The sequence below is a fragment of the Hydractinia symbiolongicarpus genome, chromosome 10 (assembly GCF_029227915.1).
Source record: "Hydractinia symbiolongicarpus strain clone_291-10 chromosome 10, HSymV2.1, whole genome shotgun sequence".
In the NCBI taxonomy this organism is placed as follows: Eukaryota; Metazoa; Cnidaria; class Hydrozoa; order Anthoathecata; family Hydractiniidae; genus Hydractinia; species Hydractinia symbiolongicarpus.
The window spans coordinates 21,924,001-21,949,141 of NC_079884.1; the positions used below are offsets into that span (position 1 = coordinate 21,924,001).

The 25,141-nt window shown below is 33.5% G+C and overlaps 1 protein-coding gene across 1 annotated transcript; it reads right to left on the reverse strand.

Annotated features, from left to right (window-relative positions):
• Positions 1–1,452: 1,452 nt before the first annotated feature.
• Positions 1,453–4,928, reverse strand: LOC130612568 (low-density lipoprotein receptor-related protein 2-like). Its single transcript, XM_057433900.1, has 2 exons — positions 4,642–4,928; positions 1,453–4,029 (listed from the first exon to the last, which is right to left on the reverse strand). Exons 1-2 carry the CDS (start codon positions 4,850–4,852, stop codon positions 3,770–3,772), a joined length of 471 nt encoding a protein of 156 aa, XP_057289883.1. The 5' UTR covers positions 4,853–4,928; the 3' UTR covers positions 1,453–3,769.
• Between the last annotated feature and the right edge of the window lie 20,213 nt (positions 4,929–25,141).

The window sequence follows — 25,141 nt, forward strand, 5'->3', positions numbered from 1 at the left end:
AGGAATTAAGGAATAATCAAAAACAGGGGGAGAAACAAAAGAAATTATAGATATTCATGTTCCACATAGTGATTTTTCTAAGCAATTGAGTTATAAAAAATAATAGCTGTTTTAAAACTTTGTGAAAGTTCGTTTTCAACTAATTTAGAAACTTCCAAGGTACAACGTTGAATGTTTTGATTACAAGGATTCGAACGTACTGTACATGGTTTTTCTTTTGAAAAAGTTCCACTTATATGATTATTGCCCAAGGGACCAAAAAAATGGTTCCACTTGTCGAAAGTTCCACTTATCGAGGCTTCCACTGATCTGAATAAAATAAGAGAGATTCCACTTATCCGGGGTTCTACTTTTTGACAGTAGACTGTATTATTATTTTAATACGCCATTTTTAATATAAACGCCCTTCATCTTAATCGCCGAATTCGCTCACGAGCCACAAAAAACAGATGCAACATAGTGTTACCGACTTTGTTTTAACCGCTCACGCGTAGTATGCCAATAACAACAACCGATTCTTTGAAAATACATTACAATATTTTCGCGGCCAGAACGTGTCGAAGAAAAAACATGCTCTGACGAAGGTCATTTTGATTTTGAAAGTGGTGGTTGTCAGTGTTAGGTCTGTAGGTCTGTTTAATCTTTTTATCTTTTAAAAGGTTTTTATTTTTGATATTTTTGCTTTCTGTATGTTTTTATACTTTAAGATAAATATATTGTCACGTTTTAAAGCCATGTACAAATCTTAAATGCACTTATTGTAGGATATTGGCTAACGAAACAAAAATTTTAGGAGCATTCTAAAGCCAGCTAACTACACACTATTACTATACTTTAATGTTTTTTTCAGTTTGGTATATAAGCTTTTTTACTATTTAGACTATTTAGCTAGCTCTTAGCCACCTTTGGCTAAAAGTGACAGTAGCCAGGTATATTAAGTTTGGCTACAACCAAAATCCTTTATTAATAATTCTTACGATGCTAAATGAAGAAATCCTTTTATTATTGTGATGAAAAATTATTCCAGAAAATAAAATTGCTGAGTCATTTGGACGGGTTAACGACAGGAGTTTTCCTGTGTTTATATTTAAACCGAGCGAAGTTGCAATAAAGTTTTTTTAGAAAAGGGTACGCCTATACGCATGTGCAACACCATTTAGCTGTACTTATCGCTCAGTATGCTGTTAACAATAGACTGGTTCCTATTTTTATTTAAACCGAAGCTGTGATAACGATTTTTTGAAAAGTGTATTAGGCCTGTACGGATATGCAAAACGGTTTACCTGTACTAAGTCCAGTGTCACGATTACTTTTTTAACATTACATTTACAGAAACTTATTCCGTAAAATACAATAATATTGACCGATTGTTTTGGCTATGACGGGTAACAATGTTTTAAAAGATTTATTACAGCGGCAACACTATATATAATGTTGAGTGCGTTTCACTCGATTTAAGACATATTGTATATCTGTACTAAAATGCTCCATTCGGATGTATGACACAGCTTATGGTTGTTATACCGCGCTTCTCCGAGCGTTCAACGCCAGGTCACACAGTTACTTGTGGTTTAACTCGGGGTTTTAAAGCCGGGTCCCTCGGCTAGTGTTGATAATAAACTTATAAGCTAATAACGTTTTCATTTTCACGCAATATGCGTTGCAATTAGCTTCTTTACTATCTTCTGTGTATCGTAAACTTTCATTGAATCAACTTTTTAAGAATGTATTGTCTGACAACTTCCAGACAAAAATGCTTAAGTAATATTGTAGAAGAACTACTTTGTTCATCAATAACATACTGCCTGGCAGCAAGCGGGATTCGATCCGTGGTCCCTAGAACTGGAAGCCGCAGACATAAGATCGACATAAAAAGATCAAGAAAAAATTTTAGGATTTGCCAAAAAAGAAAGATTGACTTAACTCTGTTCTTATGATAATTTCAACGCTTTCCAATGAAAGATAACATACTGTCTAAAGTTATTCATTCAGAAATAAACGAAGTTGATCTTATAAGTACTCAAGATGGCAGCTGAATTCAAACTTTGATGTTGAAATTACAGGTCATTTCTTCGGCTTCATTATAAAGACAGAGATTTGTTTCAAATTTAGACAGCTGTTTTATTACAAATTTTGACGAAAGAAAATTACAAATTACGACAGTAAATTTATAACAAGTTGCTATAGGTATTTCAAATTGCGACGTTTTTATTACGTATCGCGATGATTGTTACAAATTGCGACAGAGCAGGGTGTCAAGGTAACGCACGTGCGTATTTTTTAGCTAAACAAAATTTCAAACTGCTTTTATTTGTAAAAGTGCAGTTGCTCGGCGCAGTTTGTTAAGTTCCAAACGTTTCGAACAATTTTTTTTATATTATTTGACTTTCGGAAGCAAGTAAAAATGAGGATAGATTTAGAAGTTGTGACGAAAATTGAGTATACGGTAGTAATAAATGAAAGTGCAAGGGAAGGGGGTATCATTGAAAGTACGCAGGTAAAATAAGGTCTTAGTGAAAACGCATATTTTGCGGAGGAGGGGTCTAACTTTGGTATGTTTTGTGCGTGCTTGCTTGCTCGTAAAAGATCCCTTATGTACCTTTCAGTTTTCAAATTTAAAAAATATTTTGTCATTTTAAAACTGTTATAAGAAGTTCCCATATTATAGTTTTTCTTACAATACTTACAAACATTCGGAAGGAATTTTGAATTTGTAAGAATAAGCTTTGGTTTCTAAGAGTTAAGCATCAAGCAATGAAACTATATGCATAAAAAAACACAACAAAAAATGTGTATATTGGAACTTTAGGCTATCCCATTTGCCAAAGGAATCCCTTTCTCTGTGATGTTAACGCCTTCGTGGCAGCCATATAGTTCAAAACGTAAACATGGTCTTGAATGGTAATGCAATATCACGATTTTCACACTGTCTGTAGTAATTAACTTCTCAAGTTTAATGTTGGTAACGTCATCAGGAGCAACATTTCCATCTAAATTCTAAATGGAATAAATTAGACGTTCAAATATTCTTCCTATGCAAAAACTTTGAATTACTCATCAGATTATCAGTACTAATGTTTTGATGTGCGAAATACCAGTTATAAATTACCAAGTTAAGGTTCGTATAATAGCTTTTTAAAATATATTTTTGAGTAGTCTTTTGAGTAGTGTATTATCTGACCAATGCTACACCTCACCCGAGTACTAGTTTGCACGTGCACACACCTATGCTGTGTTAATTAAATATTGTAATCTTAGTTGCCCGTGGAATATAACAAAATATACGGCCATTATTAAATAGACAGTTTTGAAACCTAATATAGCGATGTTCAGGTTTTGTAAAATATTTCTGCTACAATTTACTTATAAAAAAGTAGTGTAACAATTTGCGTGATTTCTTTTATGTGAACTTGTCGCGATCTCCTTAAAGTTCATAACGCGAAATACAGTCAAAAAGCGTTATTACCACAAGAAAAAATAATGCACGCCCTGGACAAATTATAAAGTAATTTGCGGCCTTGCGGCGGGTTGTCACAGTTCACAACTTATTTGCATTTTTGGATTAACTGATATCACTACACGATCTACAAACACAACCTTACCGTAGAATTATGACTATCCCTATAGTATTCCCATTTTTGTTCCTTTAAGTTGAAGAACATCAGTTCAAATTCCGTTATCCAAGATATTGAATCAAATTGACCTTAGCAGAGAAAGAACATATAAAAACAGCAAAAATTTCTCTTCGCCGTAATACATTTCGAAATTTTTAAAAAAGACAAAATTCGTTGGGGAAAAACTCACTTTGAATTGCCACTTTAGTAATTATGTATGGTTCACCGAGATTCACTTGTATCCAATGTGTATCACTCATACTTCTATCAGCACACCAACCTCCAGCGTCCAGGGTTGTTGTTATTTGATTCAATCGAGCGTTGTATGGATTATAGGAAAGATTAGAATCTTTATCATGGCGTATGGAACTGGACAAAAAGTCGTTCTTCTGAATAACGTTTACATTGGCGATACCTGTCGTAAGCAGAACACCTACAGCTTAAGAGGATCAGGGGGAATTCATCATGCTTAGCAAATTTAAAGACAGAGTACACGAAGTTTCACTTTGAAAATTGCCATGACAACAGTGCTGGTCAATGTGTTCCCAGCAAAAAATCCTGATTTAATGACCATTGTTATTACCCATCTTCCATATATTGTCCCAAAAGATATTATTATTATTATTACTGCATTTTAGCAAAGAAAAGGCAATCAATCAATTTCTTTCCTGCTAAATTACATCAGTATAGCAAATACCTTTTTAAGTTAGCTAAGTTAGCTAAATTAATGTTATTAGGTGGTTGAATCTCCCCCCTTCCCAAGAATATTTGATACCCCAAAAGACCACAGTGTTAAAACAAACGTATAACCTCCTGAATATCTTTTTAAAATTAAAAAATAACATTGGTAACAATAAACATTTTTCTTGCAAAAGTATTTATATCCTAATTTGCATTAATTTTCGCATTTTTATTAGTAATTAGTAAAACAGTTAAAGGCCTTTATTCGTCTGTGTCAAGCATCGTTTATCACATTCGAATAATTTTAAATGCCCACAAGACCGAAATGATATATATATACACCAACCTATGGGGTCAAAACAACTTGATCTTATTTGTTGACATTCATTTTCGTCAGTTCCATCTAAACAATCCCGTTCACTGTCACATCTCCAATAATCAGGAATACATTTCATATCAACACCACATTGAAATTGACCAGTCCTGCAACGTTGAACATTTCCCGCATGAAATGTGTATACATAAAACATAAAGATCGTCACGCGATATACTATCATTGTATATTCTTAAAAGCAAAACATCCCAGCTTTAATTGATAAAAGACTACTTCAATATAATTTAAATTTTTTAAAAAAGCTGTATTTTAAGAAGGTTACCACGGCTTAGTTTATTGTTAAGCGGAAGAACTTTGCATACAGAGAATGTTTGTAAATAAACATGCCGAGAATGCAACTTATAATCTGTATGATAATAGCAACAGTGGTTTAGGCTCGATAATTACCATAACAGCTTTATCAGACGTCAAAATTTTAAGGAAGGATACGACACTTAAACGTATATAAACAAATCTTTGCTTTCACAATTGCAACGTTTTCATAAAAACAAGGCATTGTTAACTGTTGTCAGTCAACGTTATTTTGTCCAAGTTTATTTGAACATATTATCTCCGGCAGGTGTTCATAACCTTCTATAGTTCTCGACTTTATACTTTTTAATAAGCAATCCGAGTATCTATAAATATTTCGTATCATTTATATTTAACTATTTACGTTAAAAGATGCTTGGTTGGATCCTTGTAGACATGGTGCAGAGATGGTGTAGTGGTAGCGCAATCAGCTTGTAATCATAAGGTTTAAGGGTTCAAATCCCTACTCCAAAGCACTTTAAATGTAGTGTTGTAAGCACATTTGGTGCCATCTACCAACCAACTAATTGGCTTGTGTGGCAGGCACTTCTCTTCTCTAGCGGTAATGTAACATAGAGAAGGAAGAGCCAGCCGTTAGAAGGGTGAATCCTTAAGGACGTTACTTACTTACTTGTAAACATTTTAAAATTTAAATTCATTTTTGCATTTTCACACAATTGTTTGTAAGCGTTTAGGTATATATTACCCATGGGGTTGCCGTTAAATGTCTTATGCTTTATGTTTTATGCACTGTTTTGTAATGTTGTAAAACGTTAGTATCAGAACAAAAGCTTTGTTTTGAGAACTGCACAGAAAAGAAAAGAAAACCAAAAGAATTATTGCGCAATTTGCAATGCTTGTTTACAGCACTGTAGAGAAAAAAAGTAAAACACGCCTCCGCATTCCTTTTATAATGTCGTCGATGAAAACATAAACAACAAAGTCATTAAGTTAATTATTCATTACAAAATTAATTAAAAAAATGTATCTGGTGGTTGTGTTAAATGATGAGACACTCCAAGTCAAATTTCAATAAAAGCAAACTCTTCCAACATAAATCTATATATAAATAAATCTCTGGATTTTACAATATCAAAAAACCTTGCGAAGTTTAATATCAATGAAAAATGCTATGAAGAAAGTGAATTAGTAAAAATATGCATCAAATGCCAAATTATTAACCGACAATTACAGAGGAAAAACTATTTTTCGCTAATACATTTCAGATATTGTGAAAATTATAAATATCCTTGAACCAACAAATCATAACACAGCGAAAAAAATATTTGATTTTTTAAAAAGATGAGGAACTTCTTGCTTTATTGTATCTGCTTCAAACACTTATAAACATATGAGTTTTGTCCGCCAGTTCTTTATCGACGCTGTATAATTCCTGATATATATTTTTCCAAATATTACACTTATTGAAACGCATGGCTTGCCATCGTCCAAGATCGTAATTGAGGTCTCCAAAAAGGGATGTAATCATCCTGGAATCGATTCCAAGGAACGATTTTTCTTCGGAATCATGAAGAAAATATTTTCCCATGTTGTAATGATCCACCGAATGAAATATTGTATTGCATGATAAGATGGACACAGACAAACCAGTCGAAGCCAGGTGTTTGTTATATATCGCTCTTGCTTTTACTGTAAATCTTACGAAATTACTCACCTTCATGCATTGTGTTATTTTATAGTGGTTTTGAATTTGTTGCGCTGAATTGTATCCAAGAATTTCTTGAAGATTCGTTCGCGGAATTCCCCAGATATCCGCAGGATAGTGATTGGCAGATTCGTTCATTCCTGAAACTATTGCATGCATATCGTCTATGCTCTGTTTAAATGTGTCGCTTAAATCACTTCGCCTTTTAACATCGTTTAAATTCATTTCTACAACACTACCTGCCATTACATGAGTTAACGTGTGTGTATAAACACACCATACAGTGTTAAGGAATGAAAACATTTGATTTAATTCAGTGATTTCTTCATCATCCACAGTAAGTTTGTATAGAATAGTATCTCCTTCTTCATTTAATACGATATAAGCACGACATTCTTCCAGAAAATAATACTTTCTTGTTTTACAGCGACATGGCATTCTAAAGTTCGTGTAACAAAAATGGTAATGCCCATTTGTTTCGCAGTCAAAACCAAGCACAAGTGTAGTCTCCAATACCATTTTAGCTAGTTGTATCCGTTTTTCGCAATCCGACAATTCAGATTTTTTGGTTCGAAGTAACAATTGCTTCAGATATTTGATTGGCACACTCCAAAGGTAGGGAAGGCAAGCCAAATGTAGATACTTGAGATATTGTGGAAATGAACATCTTGGAGCAATGAATTTTGTTGGAGATATTACTTGGTCACCGCTTTCTTTTTGTTTTCTCAGTTTGGAAACGACAGTATCAACTGATGCTATTGTTGGATTTTTGCTGATGACATTTCTATACCACTTGTATCGATCAAATGCATACCAGATGAAAAAACTTAGTGCCGCTGTTACAAAAAGTAGTTCCATATTTACCAATGGTTCATGAGAAAATATATTTCTTAGATGTACTGAAAACCCAGTGTGTGCACGGACTATTTATACCCTTGTCAGGTAAAGTTTAGTGTAGGATGATATGTGCTGTCAACGAGGCATAAATCTTTCTGCCGGAAATTTTACAATTATACTGAAAACACCCTCCGAAAATAAATTTTGAAAATTAGGCTAACTTAATTTTATAAGTAAATTTTTACTGTGAAACGGAAATGGAGAATTTGAGAGTGTGTTTATTAATTAAAGAACAATTCGGCATAAAAGCAAGCGTTTGACCATTTATCCTAACCATGATAAATGTTTGTTTCTTCACAGGAAGGATTCGTTTCGTTACACGTTTTTCAGTACAGTTAAATCACAGTTACCTAGGAAGTTGAGAAAGTTCTTCCTGGCTATTACTCAGATGGGATTTAAAAATAGAAGAGAAGGTTATGAACATACACCGTCATGTAGCATACCAATGTATTGAGTATTGCGATGTGTAAAATAAGCGTCATCAGCATTAAAGAGACGTTGGTTTCAAATTAGTTCCTTATAAACAACTCCTAGGGAAAGTTTTCATTGCATCAGCTTAAGGTATGTTATGTGAATCAATCTAGCATTTTGATTGGTCCAGAATTGTTTTGTGTGCATCAAGGGAAATATGTTAACACACTATTTGTTGGTAATATCTCATGACCACTTTAGTATGGTAAAATAAAGTATGAATATAAAAAAAAGAATCTTCCTTCCAGCAGTGTTCAATTTTGTTACCGTAAAAACAGTAGGTGACCCGAAGAAAGGTCAAGGACGAACGATTGTTTCCGAAAAGGGGTTCAGAGAATTAGGAGAAATAAAGAAATCATTTGCTGATCAAGGTATTGATATTTACATTATTTGAAAATTTTGCGCTGAGTAAGCACTTCTCCCATGGTGTATTACATGTATGATGGAAAATGAAATACTTGTGTAAAAATGAACCAATGCAATGATTCAAATTTACAACCACCAGCTTATTCAAAACCAAACCGCTAATTGATAATTTGGAAACTCTCACTAGTTAAGTAGAGGCACGAGTGGCTTAGTACTATCTAGTGTGCCTGTACGTCAAGTGACATTATGGCGTATCAACTTGATGTTGTGCAACCCATGTCACCTCCTGTGTGTCTATATCTTCCAGGGTCATGAGGTTAAAACTCACTTTTTATCCCTTTTTAACATTTTATTGCAAAGATCGTTGGAATAGGTCAATGAGTTGTGAATTCAAAACAACTGAAAGGTCACTGTGTCTTATTTGTCTCAACGACATTTTCCTTTTTTACATGACACACAAACCTTATTTCGTCAAAACACTTTTAGTGAAATAAGCTGTCGTAAAATTTTACTATTTTTAAACCGTAATTTTGGCCTTCATAAAAGCACAGAGTTTGTTTTAAATCCAGTAAAGTGTTTTAAAGGATACAACATTTCTTATGTAATGTTTTTCTCAAAAAATAACCTGTCCACAACTTCGACCGGAATAAAAACACGGCCTGCAAGCTGTTGTTAACCCGTCATTTCCAAGACAGTCACCCAGTATTTTTTAAGTTTGTAGAATGCGCTTCCTTTCTAGGTTTTATAATAAATATGTGTGTTACCTGGTTGAACGTTTAGGGTTAATTTGCAAAAACGCAGGTTTGAACGGTAGTTATCCAGTCCAGCTAAAACAGACACTGATTATTTTTATTCCACGTAGTAAGTACATGGTACAGTGTTCAATGACGGTGAAAAAATTAGGCTTATGTAAACAACGAACCAAAATCTAGGAATAGAAAATTGCCCTCTGAGTCATGTAATCACAAGCTAATAGAATGATTCCAAAGAATGTTTTTAAATTTGCGATATTGGTTTTCATGCAACGCAATAACTAAACAACAATCAAATACCAAAACACAATTTTCAACATTAATTTATTTATATCAAAAAAAAGTGCGAACATTTTATTTTACATTTTTTTATTATTTGTTTGTTACTAGATTGTTTGGATGCGTGCATATTTCAATAAATAAAGATGGCACCTACAAACACAAAACACATGAGAAAATTTTACTACTAACATCTTGAGACAATTAGGAAACCTAGACAATTAGATCCCTTGCTTAGTTACTTATAGATATAGATACGTTTATTTTCCTCTGATACTGCTGAGTAAGTAACTAGATAACTATTAAGGAAAACATTCACACGTTAAACGTTTTCTTGTGTGGTGACAGTGCATAATCTTAAGCTCTCTAATAGATTTTTGAAATTGCTATTAATTTAGTGCAAATTTGGAAATGTTTAGGTTTATTCTTTAGAGAACCTGGAATTTGCTAAAGTGTCTCAAGGCAAAATAAGGACACTAAATTTTATTTATCTATCAACCTAAATTTGATGCTGACGAAAAGTCTTAGATCCAACATAAGCAGAACTGTGCCATTTACAATTAATTAATAAGTTGACTTCAGAAAGATTTTATAAGAATTTTATCAGAATTAGAAATTGGCATAAGCATCAATAATTTAAAGAGATTCAAATTATCTTTCAGTGTTCAATAAAAATTTCTTTTTTTATCCGTGCGATAAAAAAGGTTTTTTAAAAAGATGATTATTTGATAAAAGAGAGTTTTGAATTTTACATCTTGGACACAATATCCTTCTGAAGGTCATAATGCAATGTATAAGTTTGTGACATCTCTAATACTCTATAATATTGAAATAGGGTGCTTATAAGACTTTTGCTGAATCACATGTGACAAAACATTTTCGTTTTTTAAGAGAGTTTCGAAATATGTTTCATGTTATCTGAAAACACTTTAAGTTACATTTTAAGGAAAAACCTGAATTAATACATCTCATTACACGTGCTGAAATTGACGTAAATTCGTAACCACATGTATTTTTAATCTTGATGATTTATTAAAAGAGAACGCAATTATATTTTGATTATGGTGTCATATATGCCGGGTTATAATTTTTTTGATGTTCTGGATATTATATTTGTGGATGATGCAATATGAATTTTGAACTGCCAGCTACATATTCAGATATACATTTTAAATTATAAGGACTGCAACTAAAATGTTCTATTTTTCTGAAATTTTGATTATTTCCTAAATTTGAGGGTTGCTTATATGAAAGGCACGACAAAGGGCGAGTGCCGAGACAAGGCGTTTATCGAGGCAGTTTTGACACGCCTTTATATGGAAAAATGTGTACCATGATGTTTTTTCTTTTTATTGAAATATGCAAAAAATATTTCGTTTGTCCAGACCGGACCCTCATAGCTTGGACGGGACGAACTTAGGACAAAAATTTAAGTGAAGCGCTTAATCTAATTATCAAAGTATATTTTTTTATTTTCTATTAGTTTTGTGCGCATTATAAACTTCGATTAGTTAGCAAAAATCTTTAAGTCAGAACTCTTGTAAATAGTAAACACAGTTCAAACGCACTGGTGTAGCCTTACAAATCAGTTATTTTCGTAGAACCCATATCACAGCCGTTATAAACATTAAATATTAAATAAAAAACATCCCTTGTGAACATCGAAAAGTTCAAAATGCATTGTCACGGTTTTGGGGAACATAAAATTACTGATACAACATATTGATAACTGTGTAATTTATCGATACCTTCTAGAATAATTTTGATACCTTTTTTTCCTTTAACGATATTACCAATACAATCCTATTACCGACTTTCATATAGCGCAGTCTGGGCACGAATTTTTAGCTTGTTTTTGTTTGACTCGATAGCCCAGTCAAGTTTCTTGGTCACTTTCTCACAAAGAATTATATGTGTCATACGGGGAAAGGTCGTGAAATGTGTAACCTTTTGTTGTTTCTTTCCTAGTTCTTAACATTAAACTTTTAAATAACGTGTTGAAATGATGCTGTTAGTCCTCTCTGTGGTATATTAACTTTATTAAAACAAGAACAGCTTACAGTTATTAACTTTTACAAAGTTTAAAGTTGGATGATGGTAAAAGGGTATTTTTAGCTCAGTGCCTACAGAGGCAATGAGCATGGACTGAAGTATCTATAAGAAAATACATGACGCACTGCTAGATACTACGCATCTTTTCCTTATAATCAACTTTCATGGTATGAATTAAATATAGCTAGATGGCTATATTTAAAAAACTTTGAAAAAATTGTGATTGAATGGAAAGTCATCGGATGAAAAGCGAATTAGTAAAAACATTCAAACATCCATTTAGCTACTATAATTTTGTTGTTTTGATTCAGACAAAGTCGTTGATGCCGAAAAGACATGAAAGACATATTTTGTATAGTGAATGTATAAGGAACTGATATACATATTGGAATAATAGATATATTGATAAATGCTAATGCCAATTTTGCTACAGATTAATCATTTATCCCGTTGGGTTTAAAATTGAATTTTAAAAGTTTTTTATTTTTTAATTTAATTTTTTCTAGCTAAATTTTTTTTTTGAGGAAGAGATTTTGAGGATGAAGGTAATCTTCAAAAGATAGATTTTTGCAGAAAGAAGTTTTCATGAGTTTTTTTTTTTTTTTTTTTTTTTAGTTTACAAGTTCAGTCATGTGTTTGCACGTGTTTACAACTTATTCGCTGAAATAAATTCTTGTCAATAAGTATAAAGAGAACATTTTCTTACTTGCATGTAATTTTGCTATGATATCTTTCCAACCTTTTCCTATCCTTGTAAGAAGAATTTGACCCAACCTTCCCCTTTTAATACTAGATTCCTAACCAATTATATATATACAATATTAAATTTTAGCTAATCTGGCAATTTTGGATTTTTTTGCGAGAATTAATTTTTTTATATCAAGTATTTATTATTAACTAAAAGATTATATATGTCAAATGTTGATGAACATTTTTGCAGAAACAGTTTGCTGAGGCTGAAGATTTAGCAATTTTAGTGAAAGAAAAATCAGTGTTGTTAAATAACGAAAACTTTATTGTGGATAAAAAATGAAAAACTTTGTGGTAGAAATTTGTGGATGTTGGATTTTTTTTTTTTTTGTAAATTTAAGATTAACGTAGATGTAACTAACAGCTAACATAATGATAATATTAGAAAAGTATTCACAGTGATGTTTTCCTTGCCCCTGTGCACTGGCCAGGCTAACTAAAGCTAAATGGATTAAACTACACCTTTCACCACACCTTTTGCCAGCTATTTAGCTAGCTAGTTAGCTAACTGCACTTGCTTTGTTTTGAAATATAGTATAAGTAACTATTGGGGACAATACTTTTTAAAGGTAACAATAAAAATTAGCAATGTGGTGCCAACAATAACATTTCTTTCAGGTTTAACACGTTGGACACATGACTTTTAGCTAGGCTAACCTTCAGACAGCATCAGCAGTCTTTAGTCATTAATAACCTAGAGTTTTGTGTCTTTTGGATAGAACACAGTCCATAAACCACTAAAGAATACCCTTCTTTAATTTTAGTGCTATAATAGTAAAGTAGGGAGGTAAAAAAGTTCTTTTATACCTCCATGGGTAAGCCACAAGTTAAATTTTCTGTTATCTTGTTGTTGTTTTCTTCTTGTTGGGCTCCCATTATGAAACATTTGTCCCTACAAGCGCTTTACTCGTGCCCAGACTGCGCTGTATGAAAGACGGTAATTACCATTACCGATACATTATACCACTACGAATTACCAATACCGTCTTATTAATACCGCCTATAAAAGTGATCACAATTATCGAACCACTTTTACGTCCACTGCTTACGTCTAGCACTGCCGATACTTGCTAAAAATGTAACGATACTTAAAATTTTTGATAACCAATACTACCGTTATTTCTTTTGTTTTATTATCAATACTACCGATAAAAAAAGTACCGATGTTATAGGTTGTTACCGTTTTCCCCAAAATATGTTGTATTATAAGTACATATTAAACTAACAGGACTTCCGAAAATTGTCCTTTGATCTACAAGCATTTTGTTCAAGATTGAAGTGGCATATTGTCTAACTTATTTGCCTTATCTTTATATTTCACCTTGCAATTCGATTCATCCTGTAAGCCAACGATATCAATGAAGGACACATTTGTAAAGCAGAATATTTCTGAAATGTATATCCTGTACGAATATTCATCCAAAAAATCCTCCACAACCTAATTTACATAGCTTACAAAAGAAACTGAAACATTCGTGGACTTTTCCCATTTGTCAGCAGCGAAGATTTAGAAAAAAAGCTACAGGATATAAACCTCAAAGGAATGTCGACGTGGCATATGCGCTAATGGTGCGCTGCTCCTTTTGTAGTTACATGCAATCAAAACAACGCAATTTCATCTCCACGCTAAGATATTTATAGAATAAAGCGTCTCCAGTCTTGGTTGGATAGATGAGAGATATAATTAAAAAAGAAAATAAGTAATCTCTATAATAATAGCCGCAAGCTGTCTGTCTCTGCGCAAGATAGTACCGCAGTGGCTAGACACACTTTATGCGGTATATAAAGGACAAGCGAACTCGTGAATTTATCAACAGACCACCAGTTATTAAATCTTTTTGCCAAATGTAATAAACAAAATTTGATATTTGTTGGTATGCAAAGTCAAACTGTCAGGACGTGCAAGCATGTACACTTCAAGTACAGTATTAATACCACGCTTGATGTCATGAAAAAACCGGACATCCGTTATTTCTGTCTATTTTTGGATGCAATTTGTCACACCTGGAAAATACGATTTAACTTGGCACAATTGTATTATGGCAAAACAGGAACAAAATTGTAGCATTTTTTACTTTTTCGAGGGTTTTGTTCTGACGTTACCAAGCCTTTTTTTTCAAAGCAATTAGCTATCTTGATTGGCACTGCGTTGGTAAAGTCGGTAGGTAAATTAAGTATCTATAAATAGCGCACAAATTGCCATTGTGATGTGCCATGATGTGACTTTTGATGTCATTGCAAGCCGGTGCACATATTAAGATCTTACAAAATAGTTCCAAAGCAATTTGTCCCTTTGGCATTTCGGTATCAACGGTACAAAACAACGTATTGTCCTTAAAATCACAGATAGTGTGTTGCCAGTTAAAAAAAATTGAATATCAATTTGATGCAAAAATGGCATAAAAACGCTGAAAGAGTTTATCCTCTAATGTAAAAAAATGTAAAGGACTGTAACTTTTTTTTTCCGTTCGCTTCAAAGTTCGTTCAAAAGTAACTCAAAATCATAAACCCAAAACAAATTAGCCGTATGGTTTGCCCACGTGACCTGAAATAATTAAAATCTATTGTCCTTTTACTGAAAATTTTTACAACACTTCTTATATTTATAATGTTGCATTTTTTCAACATATAAATAAACCCATAGAGAATATTATTTGACGGCGTTCGCCAATTAGTCGGCAATTGTTTTCCCAACGGATCTGAAAGTGAGGTCGTAGCATATGCGCATTTGTCATTCGAAATGCGCGTAAAAGGCGTGTGTTTGAAGTTAGTAAATTTCTCGGATCCCATATGCAGCAACACACAGTGATCGTAAACTTGGAAAATCAATGACAGATCCCATGGATGGGATCACCGAAAGGATCAACGCTAACGTTAAAAGTACCATGGAAGGGATCAAGGCCGATCGGACAAAAGAGATTACAAATGCTGGAAAGATGACTTTGTTTGACGAAGTATCGGGAAACACTTGAAACAAAAAAACACAAAAATGAAATTGCCGGAAACTCCAGAATTTAGAATAAAATACAACGAAAAACAATACGAATATAATTAAAGAAGCTTTGCTTGGTGGAGAACAGGCAGTGGTTAAAGGTAATCACGAAAAAGTAAAAGGTAAGATAGACGAAGATAAGAAGATTATTGAAAAGCGCCAAAAACTTATAAAACTTGCTGATAGGAAAGATGTTATGACTCAGATACTTTAGGGGATAACTCTGAGGACGAAAAGCGAATAAATTGATCTAGATGGCTAGCTGCTCCTAATAAAAAGAAGCAGGCTGAAGAATATTAACGAAAAAACGAAGCGAAAAATTCTCGTTTTACGATTTGAAAATTTTAATGTTGCGCGAGATCAGCAAAGAAATATTCATATTTCACCCCGAAGAGATTTTGCTCATTCTAGATTTCTGTTATTTGTGCAGAGAAAAAGGACAGTTTTACTCAACTTGCCCAAGATATAAGCCAAAAGCCGAACAAAAATTATGAATACGAAGAACATGTATCGTCTGTTGTTGGTAGACTTAGAAAAAATATTATTGTTTTGGAAAAATGACTTGTCAGCTTCCCCTTTCGTTTCGCATATTATAGAGTACAGATATGTTTTACCTTTTGCAAACCCACCGGCACCGTTTACGCCAAAAATAATCTTTCCAGCATGTGGCATCCGAAATTCGTAGAGCAGGCAATTGTTAGTCTTTTTGAGAAAGGATATATACAAGAGGTATCCAACAAACCTTATTGCAGTAACCCATTGACCATTGTAGAGCGCGGAACAAAACTCAGATTAGTTATTGATGTAAGACATAAAACTGAACCGGTCTGGAACCTTGCTGATACAAATTTTTGTATCCACAATTCAGTTAAAAAAAATTGTATTCACAAGGCTCTAGCCCGACTCAGTTTTATAGCACAACCAAGGTTCACAAGATGCCACCTAATTCTACAGTAGCTGATGATTTATAATTATGACCTATCATATCAAATATCGGATCTGCTACTTATAACACATCAAAGTACCTTGCAAAATTGTTAACACCACTGACAAAGTCAACATATACTACTGAAAGCTCTTTAGATTTTATATCATCATTGAAAGAAGAAAGGATACCTTATAATTATAAACTAGTATCTTTTGACGTCACTAGTTTATTCACCAACGTCCCTTTGGAAGAAACGATACACATAATATATATGTTGAAGAAGTTATAGAAACAAAAATTAAGCGAGAGGAAATGAAACATCTATTAATCTTATGTACAAAACATGTACATTTCAGTTTTAACAACCAACTGTGTATTCAGGTTGATGGTGTAGCAATGGGCTCGCGTCTAGGACCAGTCCTAGCAAATATCTTCATGGTTGAGTTGGAGAATGAAATAGTCCCAAAATTAGAAAATTCAGTAAAATTTTGGAAGAAATAAGTAGATGACACTATAAGTTTTGATAAGGAAAACCAGATAAACAATGTGTTGGTCACACTTAATAGTTACCATTCAAATATCCAGTTCACATTTGAAGTTGAAAACGATAAGGACATAGCCTTTCTTGATGTGAAAGTGAAACGTATGAATGATGGTTCATTTAACACATCCATTTATCGAAAAGACCCGAACACTGACATATACATGCACTGGAATTCATTTGCATTACGCCCATGGAAAGTTGAAACAGTTAAATCGTTGGTGTTGAGAGCGTTTAATGTATGCTCTTCATGACAAGATCTGAAATACGAACTAAATCAATTAAAAAACGTGTTTTTGAAAATCAATGGTTATCCAAAAACAGTTGTATCTATTGTAATTAATAACACACTGCGAAATTTCAACATTCGAAATGCCGACACTGTTAATAATGAAGACAACAATGAACCTCCAATAACACCTTTCATGGTTCTACCATACAAAGAGGAGATCATGTTAACTGCTTAGTATAGCGCCTAAATAAAACTTTCAAACAGTTTCTACCTGCCAATGTCAAGCCACGCATTGCTTGTCAATGTCGAAAGTTATCTTCGCTATTTTCTGTGAAAGATAGAACCAAGGATGAACACGAACATGGTGTTGTGTACAAATATACTTGTCCGGTGGAATCGAGTGTTGCTGCATACAATGGTGAAACAGCGAGAAGGCTAAATGAAAGAATTACAGATCACCAAAAGCGCGATAAGAGCTCTCACTTTCTAAGACATTCAGTCACTGAGAATCACCCACTTGCTGAATGAAAGAGCTTCAGTATTTTAATAGATAATGTTCATCACTTTAAAAAGAAAAAAGAAGCTGAGGCTAATTACAGGAATTATCTGTTCCATTAAAATTGTTTTAAAGATAAATATTATTTATAGACAACAAGAGGAGGTGTGCATTTGTGCTCCGAGTGGTCTACGTTACCCCTTTCCTCCAAGGTTACCCTTACCAACGGTTTATAGTTTATATACCCTTCAGTTTGCCGTTATTTGTTATATGTTTTGTTAAGTATTGTTTTATACGTCCTTTGTTCATTATGTAGTTGTTGAAAATTATATTAAAAAACTTGTGAGATAATTGTAACGATTCACGTTCATAATGTCTTGTAGTAACAAGACGAAATATCCGTTAAAATAAAAAAAAATGTCATCATCAATTAAACCTTTCGTATTTATTATTATTGTGAAATTAAAATCTATCTAAGTAATTTTAAATAAGTTATTCAAATAGATTTTAATACTTTATCTGAAATGTTCGATAAGGACGATTACTTTACAAAATTCGATCTTCAGTCCGGTTTCCATCAGATCGAAATTCATCCGGAGTATACAATTTCCTGGGGTTCACATGGACTTTTCCAAACGGAGAAACAAGATATTTTTAATTCGTCGTACTGCCTTTTGGTCTTGACTCCGCTTGTTATGTTTTTACTAAAGTTTTGCCACCATTTGTTAAAAAACAGAGAGCTGCCGGAATTCGTAGCATTCTTTACATCGACGACAATATAAATGGCGAGCAAAATTACCAAAGAGTGCTTACGGCAGCAATACTGGTTCAAAAAACGTACTTTCAGCGGGGTTTGTCGTAAACGAAATTAAAAGCGATTTCCAACCCAAGCAAGTACGTGAATGATTAGGCACCATTATTGACACCAAAAACATGATATTTAGTGACCTGAAACAAAAATTAATAAATTACTTAATAGTATCATGAACATTTTGAGTAAGAAACATTGTTTAGCAAAACAAACATCAAAACTCGCTGGTCAATTATCTTCAATGCACCTGGCTATCGGACCGTTAGTTCGGCTCTTCACACGTCATGTGTACCGAATCGTCGAAACCCGCGAATCGTGGTATCAACCAATAATTTTTATATGGCGAAGTTAAAACAGAAATGCTTCCTCAGCGGGTACCTAGAAAACAAAACAAACTAGCAGATGAATTAAGTAGAGTAAATAATTCGGATAATTGGGGCATTGATAATAAGACTTACAAAATGTGTTTTTGACAAATTTTATTCTTTAACTAGCATTCAGCTGTATACTACAGCCATGATCACGTTTGTAAATTATAAGTATGTTATCTCTGTATGTATACAACATTTGTTTTTTTTAAACCGTTTTACGGACCATTCACAGTAAATAGATTTGCAGATAACAAAAATAAAAAGATAAGGATTTGCGAATCCAGTGAAACAGTTCTCGTACCACTTTGGAAATCAGCGCATTTTTGGCCGTTATTTTACCCCGATGGCGTACATTTGGCTAGCTTTATAAAAAAATTTGGAGTTGTGAATCCATCTTTTATTTCGGATTGTAATAATACAGTTTTACCACTTATGCCAATTTGAGTTCAATAGCTTTAAAAATTTCAATCGTTTGACGCAGACATTAAATAAATGCGTAAAATTACCCTTGTTGGTTATTAGTGATCAAATCCTGGTTTGCAACGGATATTTTATACTCCGTAGTAACGGTACAAAAATGAGTCAAGAAAAAGATATGAAACCAACATAGTTTTTCAAGACGAAAAGCTTAAAGCCAATTTAATTCTATATTTCTTATCCCCTAGACGGAAGGCCGTAGAGCCAAGCGTATTTGTTATTCGGGAGGACGTAGAGTTAAGCGTAAAACATTTTTAGTTGCAATTCTCTAGAAGGAAAGCCTTAGTGCTAACTGCAGTAATAAAACGAATTGAATGTCTTTTGAGGTAGTTGTATAGTGACAACTCTATTATCTTATGTTTATTAAATTTAACAGATAACCTACAACAGATGGGATTTGGTCGGAGAGCCGAACTTTAAAAAGCAGGGCATTATTAGCATTGGCATCTTCTCTTCCGAATGTTATTGAATCAGGTTTGGCATCTTCCTCTAACAGCAAATATCACACTGGCTGGAAGCGGTGGTTAACGTGGTGCAAAGATAATAATAAAGTTCATAGTATTCCAGGAAAACCATTTTTTGTGGCACTATTTTTTAATCATACTTTGCAAAGCTACAAAACAAAACGCGCTGACGTCCGCATTTTACGGCATACGTTGGGGACATAACATTGCCGGACACGGATCACCAACTGATCATCCGTTCGTTCAATTAGCTTTTAAAGGTTGTTTAAGACTGGCTGCTTCCACGAATGAAAGGAAGAAACCTAAGGATCCCATTTCTCCAGAAGTGCTTAAGGCGAATTTTGATTAATACTGCAAAAATTTGCCAAATATTTCTGACATGCCATTTTTAGTCATGTTTTTCTCGGTTTTGCTAGCGTTTTTAGAATTCAAGAACTTTTAGCTGTACGCTTAGGAGATATGGTCCTTAAAGCTTCTCATCTAGAAATTATTATTAGAAAGTCAAAGTGCGATCAACATAGAAAGGGAAACGTGGTTCACATTTCCCGAATCTGAATACTGTCCTGTAAAGTTACTTGAATCCTTTCTCTCTGTTTGCCAACTGGACATTAAAGCTAACATCTCGAGCTTCTTAATTCCACGATTATTTAGCACAAAAAAGGGATACAAAGTTTCAAAAACACTTGGCATCGGCTACACACGAGCGCGCGAAATATTTATAGACAAGTTAGAGGAATTTACCTTGAGTCACATGAACTGTCGACAGCACAGTTTTCGCTCTGGAGGAGCTACTGCAACATCTTTCAATGCAGTTACATGCAAGACCCGACAGAAGAGACATTAAAGACATCGAAATCTCTAGGATTGTAACCTTATTGACGAACAACGTGGTATAAACTTAAACCTGCTACTATTCAGTCTTTTACTGCCGCTGTTCGAACAAGGCCGAATAAAAAAAAGTCGGGAATACAGGTTTGGCAATGGTGGTTGTGTGAAATATTTTGGTTTAAATTAATTAAATTATATAGAAACTGTGGTTGAAGTGAATGTTATTGAAAATTTAGTTGAAAGTATAACTTGTGGCTGTTTTGGAAGGGTTCAAGTAGTGTAAATTCGCAGCATCTGCGCATTTTAATAATAAGAAAGATATAATACCACAATACGTAGTAGAAAATCAAAAGGAGAAGCTATCATAAAAGATCTGAAAAGGGGATGGAAAGTCTCAGGAAAAACGGTACATTAACTTTAATGGTATGTGTATACAGCTCAGAAAGGTGAATTGTTAATGTTGAAAGGGAAATGCATTTTTAAAAAAAACATTACTTTAGGGGCAAAAAGCGTTGAACAATTTATGTCACCAACTAAGTCCCCTCTTTAAACGCCTTCTTTAATAGATGTCGGGTCGTTTAATAGAAGAAATACTGCCAGAGGCGTTGTTATGGGTAAAAACAAATGACAAGTTTTCTTGGGTAATTAAACAAAGCGGGGGAACTTCATGTAAACCTTTTTCACTTCCTGAAGTTCGAATGTTGAACAGAAAAACATTCCCTTTAAACATTTGAATGAAGATATAGAATAATAATTTTATTGATATTTTTTAGAGAGTCTTTGTAAACTAGAACTAAAATTTCAATCAACGCCCCCTTCAATGAACGTCTCCTTTTACAATTGAAGGCTTATCTATTGCTTATTTGTTGCTTGATCTTATTAAATATTGAGCATACTAATTGAATTAAGCGATGTCCTGTTGCCTTCACTATAATTCTATAATTCCCACCCTTTAATTAATTTTTTTCACTTCCTCTTTTATGCTTTTAATTTTTTCTCCATAGTTTTAAAGAAACAATATGGCAGCTGTCGCAATAATCGACTTAAATCATGCTATGTTATTGTTTTCACGAATTTCACAATTTTGGCCCACTTTAATATTATTTTAGGACATAAGATTGAAAGGTGGAGCTCCGTAAAATCCTATATATGCCTCATATATAAAATACACGCTTTCTTTCTAAGAATATCAAAATTCACACTAGGCTGACGATTATTCTTATATCTCTAGTGTTTTGAACTATATTCTTATATCTCTACTGTTTTTACCATAAATTCCAGCCTGATATTCTTTTAAATATAAAGCATATTTCTACGAAAGAAAAAGCATGCACTACTTCCCTAAGGTACGGAAGCTTATTAGGGCCATGTCTACACATTTTATTGATCAATGTTTTATCTCGAGGTCGCAACTTCCATTTCAAGATCGAAGAACACCTTTTGATCTCGTACATCAAACCTTCCATTTGAAGAAATTTTGTGACTTTTCCTAACTTTTATTGGACTCTCTAATTCTAAAAAATTTTTTTGGATTCTATTGTATATTTCCTGGGGTAAGCCATTTGTAAACAGGGGGTAAAATATTTAAAGTAAATATTTTTTTGTTATCTCCTTCTATGCTTAATCTTTAGTCAAAAATTATTCAGTTGATAAACATTTGAAAGTAATCACACGTGTAAGATAAAATGAGGACTAGATGTGTAATTTACAGACCAGAATATATGATTTGCGGACCAAAATTGATATATTTTGGTCCGTAATTTCCCTTTGTCTTTGATGACGTCACTACAGGTCGTAATGACGTCATAACATTCAAATTAAAAGTCAATCTTATTCCTATTGTGATTAATTCTTCATTTTGGGAAATATACTTACTTTTAAAAAAAGAAGAAATCGATGTTTTGAATTGGAAAAAAATTCTTTATTGTGATCAAGTTTCATTTTCTCCGAACATATATCTAACAATCAGGCTTTTTTCATAATTATAATATTTTTGTATATATTTTACATACTTTCAAAACATAGCATACTCTAAACTACGACATTTTTTATTAATATCTAAAATATTAACTACCCTTTGTCTTTGATGACGTCACAACAGAAAGCAATGACGTCATTACACACAAATTAAAAGTCAATCGCATTCCTATTGTGTTGAATTATAAGTGTGCCAAGTTTTATAGCAAAATGATTTTTATTTCATGAGTAATTTATAAAAATGTGGCCGCGGGCATTTTGTACTACAGCGGACCTAAAAAAAGGCCGGGTTTAATAGGGTTAAAGCTTACCTCCCCACTTTAAAAAAAGTTCATCTTATTCTGTTTATAATATGTTGAAAATTTGTAATTTAACATTTCTTAAGTAAAATTCAAAATAATAAAGCTAATATAAAGCCACATTTTCTTGTGTTTACAGCATGCTTCCTTCTCGAAAACTGCCATTTTGTGATAATTTTTTTTTCGGATTAAACCCAGTTTGACGTCATCTCCCGGATGGCAAAAAAGGGCCCCTGAACATGTTGCCGTAAAACGATAACTCGGAAAAAAAGAGGAAGAGTATATATAATATATAATTATAAAATGTGCTTTCGTCCTTTGCCTTTTTGCAATAAAAATAATAGAAGTAGCGCTGGAAAGCATTCCTTCGCCAACAGGCAAGAAACAACGAGCTGCATGTACTCATTAACTGAGTCGATACGCTTTCAAAGTCGAGTTTTAGTCACTAGAATGTTTTGATCAACGCTGGCAAAACAGGCTTTGGCAATTCTGTCCACTTGTCTTTGCATTAGACCATGTGCAAATTCTGGTATAGGTTCTCGCTCTTCTTCTGCGTTGCATCTAAGACTTTTCTATTATATTGTGGTACACTAGGCAGGGATTTACGGGATTTTATTTTGTTATGCGCGCGTTGTTGTTTCTTCTTTCTTTCTTTCTTTCTTTCTCTCTTTCTTTCTTATAATAATCTATTTTAATTTATTTTTCGTTTCGCGTTTCATTCTCATATCAAAGGACGCTATAGGCCGAGATTGCTTGGTGGGGAGGGGGTAAGATAGGCTACAAAAGAGTAAAATAAAATGTCGCCCCCCATGGTTTGCTCTGATAACCCTAAATAGCTTGATTTTTACTTCAAAATATACTTCCCGACGCCACGACCCGTCTCTGTGGTGGGCATTTCTGCAAGTCTCTACACAAGTCAGAAAGAGCCAATCTCGTTCTCAGGGACGAAAAATGCCACGGTTCACTACTACACTATTGCTTCCACTTCCATTCTCATCCTTATAACAGCTTTCCAAGCTAGAGTCTGATTGAATACCAGGTTTTGTAGACTTTTTACTGACCAAAACTTTAAAACTAAGAAAACCCACAACTTTTTCACGGGAACTCAGTTTTAAAAAGGGGAGTAAAAAACAACTGTTTACTTATCTTCAGTATATACCTGTTACAAACTCATCTTCAGTACCCGTTACAATATTGAAAAACAAAATAACAAACAACCGCTTTGTACATATAAAAACCTGGGCCACTGCAGAGTTAGCGAAATTATCGTCTGGGAGTTGACGTCACAAGCCCTCCCGCGAAGGCATTTATTTACAATCGGGACACAAGATGGCGACTGGCACGAAGCTTCTTCTCCAGCTAATATTTTACAACTTTAACGACGAATATCTTGCGAACAAATCAAAATAAGTATAAAAGAAATTTTTTTCGTAATGAGTACAATATTTTGAGTTGATTTTCGATTACTTTTTTTAAAGTGGGAGGTAAGCTTTAAGATGGAAGCTTTGATCTCAAGGTCAAAGGAAGCTTTGTTCTTGAAATGGAAGCTGCAATCTCGATAAACAACATTGATTAATAAAATGTGTAGACATGGCCCTAATAAACCTCCTTACTAAGGCGTATTAATGATTATTATTATTAATTGATTATTAATCAGAATATAACTTCTCATTTGAAAAATCGTCATATATTGAAATCAGACTGGAATATCCTGATGCAAAAAAAAAAATCAGGTTAGGGGTATATTTACGTTATGGAAAAAAACTTAAAAACGTAAACGTTTTTTTATGAGTTAGGGATGAAATGGTCCCGTTATCTAAAGGTATAATTATATTAGGTAAGTTTAGATAGTATAGTGGTGTTAAAAAATCTATCTGTGTGAAGGCAATTAAAGAAGTCAATGACACAAAGAAAACCACATAAGAAGGATTCATCAAGCCTGCGGAATATCCTTAGCGTATGCTTAAAAATTTTCCTATCTGAATATGCTTATAAGCGTGATGCTTTTAAAAAACACGTGGGCTATTTTTTTTTTTTCTGCAAGGATGTAAAAACGTGTGTTCTTTCTCTATGGTCTTCGTCTTGACTTTAAAATTCTCGAAACAAACTTCATGATATGAGATAAAAGTTATTTTTGATTACAAAGTCTTAAAGCTCTTTTCCTCAACTTCGAACTTCTTACCAATATAATCACTGCGTTAAAAAGTGAATTCAAATAAAGTGTAATGATCACTAGTCTGGTTAAACGAAACATTAAAATTGTTCTCGAGCCGTGGTTAATGAAATTAGACAACGCATAAGTGACCAAATGGGGTGTGTTGCAAATTGCAGAACAAAAGAACATCATTGCAATTGTATCAGTTACTTTTCTGTTATTATCAACACTTGTGTGACGATTGCCATTCATTTTTGCCATCGACCTTCGAACTCGGATAATTAAATAGATTTGAGACACAGCCACTGCAGTAGTTAATATAAGCTCCCCTGCTGTAATAATGACAACTGTAATTGG

Coding starts and splice junctions, on each gene's coding strand:
- LOC130612568 (XM_057433900.1), bottom strand. CDS start 4,852: ATGATAGTATATCGCGTGACGATCTTTATGTTTTATGTATACACATTT. Junction 4,030..4,641: donor AAGTTGTTTTGACCCCATAG/GTTGGTGTATAT, acceptor TGCTTACGACAG/GTATCGCCAATGTAAACGTT.